This window comes from Trichechus manatus, unplaced genomic scaffold, assembly GCF_000243295.1.
Source record: "Trichechus manatus latirostris isolate Lorelei unplaced genomic scaffold, TriManLat1.0 scaffold00111, whole genome shotgun sequence".
Classification (NCBI taxonomy): Eukaryota; Metazoa; Chordata; class Mammalia; order Sirenia; family Trichechidae; genus Trichechus; species Trichechus manatus.
Genome location: NW_004444047.1, coordinates 542,534 through 553,866, shown reverse-complemented (window position 1 = coordinate 553,866; position 11,333 = coordinate 542,534). Strand labels below are relative to the sequence as shown.

At 47.4% G+C, this 11,333-nt stretch overlaps 1 protein-coding gene across 1 annotated transcript in view; it reads left to right on the top strand.

Annotated features, from left to right (window-relative positions):
* JAKMIP1 (janus kinase and microtubule interacting protein 1) overlaps positions 1-11,333 on the top strand; it is a 114,739-nt gene that overhangs the window by 27,336 nt on the left and 76,070 nt on the right. Inside the window, exon 2 of the mRNA XM_023737994.1 lies at positions 10,871-11,120. Within this exon, the coding sequence (XP_023593762.1) occupies positions 10,992-11,120 (129 nt within the window). The 5' untranslated portion in view covers positions 10,871-10,991. The remainder of the gene's footprint in view (positions 1-10,870; positions 11,121-11,333) is intronic.

The following is an 11,333-nucleotide window of genomic DNA, read 5'->3' as shown; positions in this document are numbered from 1 at the left end:
AAGGCAATGGGATGACATATTTAAAGCCTTGAAGGAAAATAACTGTCAGCCAAGAGTTATATATCCAGCAAAACTGTCTCTCAAATATGATGGTGAAATTAGTGCATTTCCAGATAAACAGAAGTTCAGGGAATTTGCAAAAACCAAACCAAAATTACAAAAAATACTGAAGAGAGTCCTCCAGTTAGATAATCAATAACACCAGCTAACAACGCAAGACTAGAACACAGGATAGAGCAACCAGATATTGACTCAGATATGGAGATCGAAATTACATCAAAGCTAAAACATTGAAAATATGGAAACAGATATCAATATGTAAAAAAAAAAAAAAGACTTAAAAAATGGAGACATTAATTTTCTATATGGAGGGGAAGTTAAGGCGATATAAAGTAATAAAAGACTGGTATAAACTTAGGAAAATAGGGGTAAATATTAAGGTAACCATAAAGGAATCTAACAATCCTACAAATCAAAATAAAAAAGTAGAAAAACATAAAGACCCAGCAAACACAAAATCTACAACAAAGAAAAAGATGAAAAAAAAAAAAAAAGTGACTCTGCACAGAAAATTGAGGAGAACAAAGAAACAGTGAACAACACACAAAAAGAGATCTCAGGATGACAGCACTAAACTCATATCTATCAATAATTACGCTGAATGTAAACGGACTTAATGCACCAATAAAGAGACGGAGAGTGGCAGATTGGATAAAAAAGCATGATCCATCTATATGCTGCCTACGAGAGATGCACCTTAGACTTAAAGACACAAACAGGCTAAAACTCAAAGGATGGAAAAAAATCTGTCAAGCAAACAACACTCAAAAAAGAGCAGGAGTGGCAATATTGATCTCTGACAAAATAGTCTTTAAAGTAAAATCCACCACAAAAGATAAGGAAGGTCACTATATAATGACTAAAGGGTCAGTACACCAGGAGGACATAACTATAATAAATATTTATGCACCCAACAACAGGGCTCCAAAATACATAAAACAAACTAACAGCTCTGAAAAGAGAGATAGACAGCTCCACAATAGTAGTAGGAGACTTCAACACGCCACTTCCGGTGAAGGATAGAACATCCAGAAAGAAACTCAACAAAGACCCAGAAGAGCTAAATGCTACAATCAACCAGCTTGATCTCATAGACATATACTGAACTCTGCACCCAACAGCAGCCAAGTATACTTTCTTTTCCAACGCACATGGAACATTCTCCAGAATAGACCACATACTGGGCCATAAAGCAAGCCTTAACAAAATCCAAAACATCAAAATACTACAAAGCATCTTTTCTGAACTTGGAACTGAAGCCACTCCCGATGGTCACTTTTCATCCAATTAATAGACTGGCTTATAAAATAAACAATATCAACTGTGAGTACTGTGCTTCATTAAATAATCAACTATATGAGACCAAACGGTCAACATTTACCCTAAAACAAAGATGAGATGCTGAGGAGGGGCAGGGAAGCTAGATTAATGGAGACAGAACAAAGAAATGGAAATAATGAGAATGTTGACACATCTTGAAAAATGTAACCAATGTCATGGAGTCATGGAACAATTTGTATAAAAATTGTTAAATGGAAACCTAATTTGCTGCATAAACTTTCACCTAAAACACGATAAAATATTCTTTTAAGAAGTGCTTAAGTATTATCGTGGTGATTTCGGTTTACACAGACCAAAATATAGATTCATAGATGTTGCTGGGGGTCAGAGCACTTCTTTAGTTACTGCTTGTGTTGGTTGAGATTGTGGGTCAACTTGGCTGGGCCATGATCTTCAGTGGTTTGGCAGTTATGAGGTAGTCTGGCAGCTATTAATGATGTAGTCACCTCCATAATGAGATCTGATATAGTGTAATTATCTCCATGATGAGATCTGTTATGAGCAGCCAATCAGTTGAAAGGGAGTTTCCTTGGGGATGTGGCGTGCATCCAATATACGTGGACTTTCTGGCAAATCTCACTGGCTTTTGTTTGTTCTGGATCCTGCTTCTGGCTCATCAGCTGACCTCCAGTTCTTGGGACTTGAGCTAGCAGCTTACCTGCCGATCTTGGGTTCGTTAGCCCTGTAGCTTCGTGAGTCAGGAAAAGCCTCCAGCCTGACCCACAGTGTCATGGATTGAATTGTGTCTCCCAAAAATATCTGTCGACTTGGCTAGGACATGATTCCCAGTATTGTGTGGTTGTCCTCCATTTTGTGATTGATGTGATTTTCCTATATATTGTAAATCTTATCACTATGATGTTAATGGGATGGATTAGCGGCAGTTATGTTGATGAGATATACAAGATTAGATTGTGTCTTAAGACAATCTTTTTTGAGGTATGACAGAGAGAAGCGAGCAGAGAGACAAGGGGACCTCATACCACCAAGAAGGCAATGCTAGGAGCAGAGTGCATCCTTTAGACCTGAGGTTCCTGCACTGAGAGGCTCCTTGACCAGAAGAAGATTGATGACAAGGACCTCCCTTCAGAGCTGACAGAGAGAGAAAGCCTTCCCCTGGAGGTGATGCCCTCAGTTTGGACTTACAACTTATTAGACTGTGAGAGAATAAATTTCTCTTTGTTAAAGCCATCCACTTGTAGTATTTCTGTTATAGCAGCACTGGATGACCAAGACACATACATGGACTTGGGACTTGCCAGCCTCTACAACCATGTGAGCCATTTCCTTGATATAAATCTCTCTCTGTCTCTCTGTCTCTGTCTGTCTCTCTCTATATATATATACACACTTCACTGGTTTTGCTCCTCTAGAGTACCAGCCTAAGACACAGCTGAATGGTCCCCATGAGTCGAAATCAACTCGTCCACAGCTAACAACAATAATTTCTTAATACCCAGTTATATCAGTCGCTACCAAGGTGTTAGGTGATAATTTTAAGGGGTTAGTAGTAGCGTCTTTGGTATCTCGCATTTTGTTGGGCAGTGTCGGTAGGAGTTTCTGGGAGCTTGTGTTCCAATAGGTGATGTCAGTAGGAGTGCCTGGGGAGCTCATGTCCCCTTGGACAGTGTCGGTAGGAGTGTCTGTAGCCTTGGTCAGTGTTGGTATGAGTGTCTGTGGGATGTCACGTTCCATTGGGCAGAGTCTGTAATATTTGTGGGAGCTCATGTTCTGTTGGGCAGTGTCTGGAGGCGTGTTTGGGAGCCCATGCTCTGCTGGTCAGTGTCTGTAGGAGTGTTTGGGAGCCCGTGTTCTGCTGGTCAGTGTTGGTAGGAGCGTCTTGGAGCTTGCATCCTTTTGGGGAAAGTCAGTAGGAGCATCTTGGAGCTCTCATCCCGTAGGGCAGTTTTGGTAGGATCATCCTTGGGAGTTCATGTCTTGTTGAGTATCATCAGTAGGAGCGTCTTTGAGAACTTGCATCCTATTCGATAGTGTCACTAGGAGTGTCTGGGAGCTTGTGTCCTGTTGGGCAGTGTCGGTACGAGTGTCTCTGGGAGTTTGTGTTTCATTTGCAGTATCCATAGGGGTATTTGTGCGAGCTCACGTTCTCTTGGGCAGGGTTGGTAGGAGTGTCTGTGCGAGCTCACATTTCATCGGGCAGGGTTGGTAGGAGCATCTGTGGGATGGGCCTTTCCCCCAGCTGGTAACTCAGGGTCCACCCTCTCCATTCAGTCCTACCATCGTCACAACATGTGGCTTCTAAGTTCTCTGTAGCCGGGGAAGAGAGAAGATGAACACCGTGTCTCTTTAGCACCTCAGCCCAGTAGTGACACAGGACACTGCTGCCCACATGCCATTGGTCAGGGCTAGTCACATGGCCCCACCTCCTGCAGGGGAGTCTGGGAACTATCAGGGAGCATCAGGGAGATGTGCTGAGTTTTGGGGACTGAGTTGTGTCCCCCCAAATATATGTTGAAGTCCTAACCCTTGTGCCTTTGGATGTGACCTTTTTTGGAAATAGGGTGTTTCTTTTGTTACGTTAATGAGGCCATAGTCTAGTAGGGTGAGTTGTAAACCTAACCAATTCTGAGTTATAAAAATACCAAATAGACACAGAGACACACAGAGGAAGACAGACACCATGTGAGGACCAGTGTACAAGTCCAACAACACCAATGATCCACCGCAGACACCAGAAACCAAGAGAGAGGGTACAGAGGACATTGACAGGGCCAAGACCCTGATTTGGACTTTTGGCCTCCAGAACTGTGAGAAAAATAAATGTCTGTTTGTGAGGTAAAGAATTTAGCTTAACCAAAGTAAGGTGGCTTTTGTCCTTGGTTCTGGAGAAATAACCTTTGGAGTAATTGGGGTGCCTTGGTCTGGGACTTCCAGAATTTGTGCTGAGGATTTGTGCTGGTGAGTGGGCTGGCCAGAGCAGGAAAGACTCACCTGGGAGGCCGATATCAACTAGCCTCAGATGGCATGATTTAGCCTATCATGCAGGGCTGGCTGGTAAAAGCCAGGAACCCTAAGGCTCAGAGAGCTTCCTGGTTGGAGAAGGGAGGGTGACGCGCCCTCTTTGAGACACAGAAGTTCCACACTGGGAACCCTCCCAGACCTTGACCTTGTGTCTCTTCCTTATGGTAATCCTGTTTTGTATCCTTTTGCTGTAATAAACCTATAATCGTAAGGATAGTACTCTCTGTGAGTACTGTGAGTGGCGTCTGCTTATTTGGCAGTCTGATGGTCAGTGTCCTTTTAATCTAAGAGGTCTGCTCTAGTTCTGGATGACCAGGGTCAAAGAGAGAGAGTGCCGTGTGGGCAGCTCGTGTCAGAAATGATTGAGAAGCGGGGAGGTGGGGAATGGATCCATCTCCACATTTGGGGATTGGATTCATGCTGATTCTTATCCATGAATTTATCCACGACCTGGTCTTTAAAGCCACATACTTGTGTTTCTGTTACTGCAGCACTGGGTGCCTGAGACACTGAGCACATGGGGTGCTCCTGCACGGGGTGGAGGTTTGTGGACCTCCATGGAGCACTGAGTCACCCCACCCCACGCTGGGGCATTGGCGTCACGCAGGAAAGAGACAGGGCCAAAGGTGCACGGGGTTTGCTTACAATGTACAGGAAGGACTCGTTTCTTTGAGGGGGTGCTCCACGGTCAGTGGGCATTTTTAAGCACTTGGCTTTCCCATTAGCAGCATCTCTCTGGCTCTCGCTCTCTCCTTCTTCCTCTCTTGATGTCCCTCTCTCGCTTTCCCTCTCTTGATGTCCCTCTCTCGCTTTCCCTCTCAAAGTATAAATAAATAAATAAATAAGTATAAATAATGTTGTTGTGGATTGGATTATGTCCCCCAAAAAATATGTGTTGTAAATCCTAGCCTCTGTGCCTGTGGTTATAATCTCATTTGGGAATGAGTTGTCTTTGTTATGTTAATGAGGCAGGATTAGTGTAGGGTTTATTTTGAGTCAATCTCTTTTGAGATATAAAAGGGAGATTAAACAAGCCATCAAGCAAGCAGAGATGGGGGAAGACTGATGCCAAGCCACGTGGAGATCCCCATGGAACAAGGAAACAAGTGGAAGAGACAAGGACCTTCCTCCCGAGCCAACAGAGAGAGAAAGCCTTCCCCTAGAGCCGGCACCCTGAATTCAGACTTCTAGCTTCCTCAATTGTGAGAAAATAGATTTCTGTTTGTTAAAGCCATCCACTTGTGGTATTTCTGTTATAGCAGCACTAGATAACTAAGACACATGTTGTTTTTTTCATGTGGAAGCAAAATGATTTGTTTATGTGTCTTCTAAGCCTGACAAAGAGATTGTGAGCAGAGTTACTGTCTACACTCACCAAGAAGGTCAGCAAATGGAAGAGTCAGGAACACGCTGGAAAGGATGCTTGCTTAGCTGATTTCAAAACCTCTACCAGCATGGCTTTGTTTCTGTTGGTCATTTTAATTTAGATTCAGTATTATGATTTTTTTTTGTTCTTGTGTGACATATTACTTTATAATATTTTATAATGTGCTCCTTCAGTAATTTTTATCTTGCTGAATTTATTATGAAGATTTTTCTTTAATTCAGAAGGGGTGGGGTTTTCTTTTGCTTTGTAGTTTAGAGATTATTTCAACACTGAGAGAATACAGTAGCTGGGAATTAATTTGAGTTTTCATCTCCCTTCACCTACTCTGAATGTTCAGAAGTTGGCTGGCTTTGTGCAGCCAAGTCTTGAATTTACAGGATAATCCAGTGCTTGCTGTGTCCTCCCTCCCACTTCTCCCTCTTTCCTCTCTCTCTTCTTCTGCCCCTTCTTCCCTTTCCTCTCTTACCTCCCTTCCCCTGCCCCCATCTCCTCTTTGCCTAGATTCTGTGAATGTGTAGACACCAATGGGTGATGTGTCCACAGTCCAGCAGGCATCCAGAGATGTCCTGGTGTTGTTGAGTAGGCACCTCCTTGGTGCCAGGCACTCTGCCTATTCTGGAGACTCATGTTGGCAAGATGGTATTCAGGGAGCTGGGCAGCTCACAGGGCAAGCAAGCAAGTGGACAGGATGATGGAGTGATGAGGGACATGTTTGGACTCCACCCCAAGGCAGGAGCTATGGAAGGCTGACTGATAATGATGATGGTAATGATGATGATGATGGTGATAGTGATGGTGGTGATGATGGTGATGACAATGGTGATGATAATGGTGATGATGGTGATGGTAATGGTGATGGTGATGGTGATGATGATGGTGATAGTGATGGTGGTGATGATGGTGATGACAATGGTGATGATAATGGTGATGATGGTGATGGTAATGATGGTGATGGTGATGGTGATAGTGATGGTGGTGATGATGGTGATGGTGATGGTGGTGATGGTGATGATGATGGTGATATTGATGGTGGTGATGATGGTGATGGTGATGGTAATGATGATGATGATGATAGTGATGGTGGTGAAGATGGTGATGACGATGGTGATGATGGTGATGGTAATGATGATGATGATGGTTATAGTGATGGTGGTGATGATGGTGATGGCGATGGTGATGATGGCGATGGTGATGATGGTGATGGTGATGGTGACGATGATAGTGATGGTAGTGATGATGGTGATGATGATGGAGATGTTGGTGATGGTGGTGGTGGTGATGATAGTGATGGTGGTGATGATGGTGATGGCGATGGTGATGATGGTGATGGTGATGATGGTGATGGTGATGGTAATGATGATGATGATGATAGTGATGGTGGTGGTGATGGTGATGGTGATGGTGATGGTGGTGATGGTGATGATGTTGATGCTGATGCTGTTAGTGATGTTGATGGTGATGGCAGCAGTGATGATGGTGATGGTAATGATGATGATGATGATGGTGATGATGATGGTAATGATGGTGGTGGTGATGGTGATGATCACAGTGATGATGATGAAGCTGACATTTTTTGAGCATTACTGCGGGCCAGAAACTGTACTGAGGGCTTTCCAAACGTTAAATCATTTAATTCTCAAGCAACTCCATGGAGTAGGGACTCTTACAACCTGGCTTCAGCTGTCCCTGTGGATGGGTCGTCATCATCACCATTGTGTTTTGGCCCTGGTCACAACCTGGACAGCTCCCTATGATTTATGAATGAGGAAAATGAGCCACAAAAACTGAAGTGAGGAGCCGATGCTGGCCTGTGGTGTGAGATCACTCTGGTATTTCAGCTCAGGCTCAAAGAAGAATCCAACACTTTCTTTTTCATTGTTTTTCTTGATTGCATAAACAGCATTATAACAATCATGGTGTTATGGATTGAATTGTGTCCCCCCAAAATATGTGTTGATAATTCTAACTCCTGTACCTGTAAATGTGACCCTGTTTGGTAATAGGGGATTTTGTTTTTATGTTAATGAGATCATACCAGAGTAGGGTGAGTCCTAAACCTAATCATTTCTGAGTCATAAAAAGAGCAGAATAGACAGACACACACAGGGGAAGACAGATGCCAAGGAACTTCCAGGACTGCTGACAAGGAAGGACCTCCCCACTAGAACCACACCTTGAATTCAGACTTCTAGCCTCCAGAACTGTGAGAAAATAAATTTCTCCTCTTTAGAGCCACCCAGTTGTAGTATTTCTGTTTCAGAAGCACTAGGTAAGTAAGACTACGCCTCACACACTTTGGACATGTTGTCAGGAGGGATCAGCCCCTGGAGAAGGACATCATGCTTGGTAAAGTGGAGGGCCAGCGAAAAAGAGGAAGACCCTCAATGAGATGGATTGACACAGTGGCTGCAACAATGGGCTCAAGCTTAAGGATTGTGAGGATGGCACAGGACGGGGCAGTGTTTCGTTCTGTGGTACATAGGGTTGTTATGGGTCAGAACCGACTCGATGGCACCTAACAACAACAACAAGTAACTAAGACACATAGGGTTAAAAATGAAGTTTGAAAATCGCCAGGTGTGGACCAGGTGAAAAGCGGCATTTCCCACAGGAAGGCAGGGTCCCTGCCCCGCTCCAGCTGCTCAGAGTGTTTTTCCCTCATTGCTCCTTGGCCCTTTGACACCTCCTGACTTTTGGGCCCTTAGGTTATTTCCAGGTTTTCATTGCTATCAACAATTCAAATAGTGTGACTCTCAACATCTTTAGGCATATGGCTTTTTCCTTTTGGGAAGTATTTCTTTAGAACAAATTCCCGACAAGCATATTACTAAGCCTGGGGTAGGGATACTTTTATGACTTTTTAAGTTAGTGCAATCTGTTTGAAATCAGATAGTTAAACTAAAGGAATACACTTATTCAGGGAGACTTGTTTTTTACGGAGGTGAAGTTCACATCACGTGAACTTAGCCATTTAGTGCATTCCCAGTGTGGAGCAACCATCACCTTTCTCTAGTTCCAAAATATTTTTATCACCCTGAAAGGAGACCCCCACACCCATGAGCAGTCTCTCCTCACCCCCTCCCGCACACCTGGATGGCCTTTCCCCATTCTCCTCCGCCGCCCACCCCCATGCACACTGAGATGGCTCCGTGTGGAGGTGTCTCCGCAGCAGTAGGGACTTTCCTGGGACGGAGAGCGTGCAGCCTCCTCCTTCAGATCAGATGTCTCCTAATTCGTCCACCCACAAGTCTGTCCTGAGCGCCTGCTGTATACCAGGTTCTGTCCTAGGCCCGGGACACATGCAGTAATGAGCAAAACAGAACTCGCTCCTGCCCTCACAGGCCCAGAGAGCAATGAGCAAGAAATCAGGAAAACAGGAACGCGAGAGGTGGTAAGGGCCGCAGCAAAAACCAAGGAAGCGAGGGGGCGTGGTGAGGATTCTAAGTGGTGGGGGTGGGGGGGCTCACTAAGGGCTGACCACCTGGGGTGGGGGGCGTGCATGGTGGGGTGCGCAGGCTCTGTGTGTCCTGGTGCCAACGACCCACGTAAAATCACCTGCAGGTCAGGGGCGTCTTAGTCTCCTGGGGCTGCCGTGACAAACACCTCAGAGGAGGGGGCGTGTAGGAACATAAATTCATTCTCTCACAGTTCTGGGGGCTAGGAATCAGAGATCAGGGTGTTAGTAGGGCCACACTGTCCGGAGGCTATAGGGGGGGTCTTCCCTGGTCTCCATCCTTGGTTTGTGGCCGCATCACTCCCATCTCTGCCTCCATCTCCACATGGCTGTCTCCCTTGGTGTGTCTCCCCGGTGTGTGTGTCTGTTTTCTCTTCTATAAAAGCACCAGTCCTATAGGATTAGGCCCACCCCACTCCAGTGCCACCTCATCTTATCTTGGTTACATCTGCAAAGACCCAGTTCCCACACAAGGTCACTGTCTGCCATTCCAGGTGCACGTGCATCTGGGGGAACACAGTGTGAGGGCATGCCCCCCGACCCCCAGAGCCCCGTTTCCTCATCTGCACTGGGGCCGATGTCCTGCTCAAGGCAGCTGGGGAAGTCCCGTCCTCTCTGCAGCCACCTGCCCTCCAGGGGGTTCCTGGAGAGTGGTCAGGATGTGTCCCTTCTAAGGGTTCTGTGTGTGGGAAGTTTGGGGTTCAGGGACTGACCGTCGCCCCGCCCTCTGTGACTTTGGACAAATCCTGTTTGGGGCACAAGTTTCCTAAAGCAGATGGGCCTGGGTTGGAACCCCGACTCTGCCTAGCTCACACTCAGTCCCTGTGCCTCAGTTTCTCATCCTAGGCCTGGGCACTATCACTGCGCAGGGTGCTGACTAAGCGAGAAGGAGCATAGGTGTCATGGGTACCCAGTGGGCCGCCATCCAAGGCACGGGCTGCTATTACTGGCCTCATTTTGAAGGGCTCTGGGTTTGCCACCTGTGGATTTTGAGGGTGGTCTGTCTGAAGGTTGGGGGTCCCCCAGAGGAATGTGGGTGACAGACGGGTCAGTCACTCATCAGGACCCCCATCCACTGGGCAGGTGGGCTTAGAGGCCTGGGGACAGACCACAGGTGTCATGCTGGCACAGAGTGACCAGGGCTGTGCTCACCTAGGGGGCTGGGGGAGACCACTAGCCTTTGTGAAGTCTAAGAGCCGGTTTCTCACGGTGCGGCCCTCAAAATCCCATGGGGGTGATGGGAAATCCCCTGGCCCCACCACACGCCCCTGTGCTTGGAGCTCTGGGGTGAGGCCCAGGATCCCGCATTTGAAAGGCGCTGCCGGCTGACTGAGGCAGACTGAGAGCTGCAGGCTGCGTCGGTGGTGCAGTCTCTCATCAAGGGCCAGGGGACTCCAGGTGTGGCCCATGGACCTCACCTCAGCCCACGTGGGAGCTGTTGGAAAGGCAGGTCAGGTTCTCTGGGCGGGCTGGAATGTGGGTCTTCTTAGGCCTCCAGGTGATTCTCGGGCAGCCCAGGTTGGAGAAGTGCCAGCCAGAGGCAAGCATTCGGCACAGGGAGGGAGGTCTCTGCACACGTTATGTTTGAGTGTTCCAGGCAGGTGACAAAAGCCTCGCTCTCTGCTGACGGCTCCCCTCCTCCCCAGGGTCCCAAGTGATGGTGGCTGATGCGGTGGTGGCGGAGCGAGCGGAGGCCTGCGCCACCGGTTAGCACGTGGAGCTGCCCCCGCGCCAACCGCAGGACCTGAGCCCTCTCCGAGAGGAAGCATGTCGAAGAAAGGCCGGAACAAGGGCGAGAAGCCCGAAATGGAGCCGGATGCTGTGCAGACGGCAAACGAGGAGCTGCGGGCCAGGTTGACCAGCCTCCAGATCGAGTTCCAGCAGGAAAAGAGCAAGGTGGGCGCAGCGGGGCTGGTCCTGATAGGGTGGGGGTGGGGGCTGTGCGCACCGGGCGCGGACCTGATCCCGAAGGCATGGGGGGGCTGTGTGCGGGGGGGCGTGGTCTGGAGTCAGCCTCTCCAGGCCTTCGTCTACCCCTTGTTGGGGGGCGTGGTCGGGCGTCAGCCTCTCTGAGCCTCTGTTTACCCCTTGTTGGGGGCGTGGTCGGGC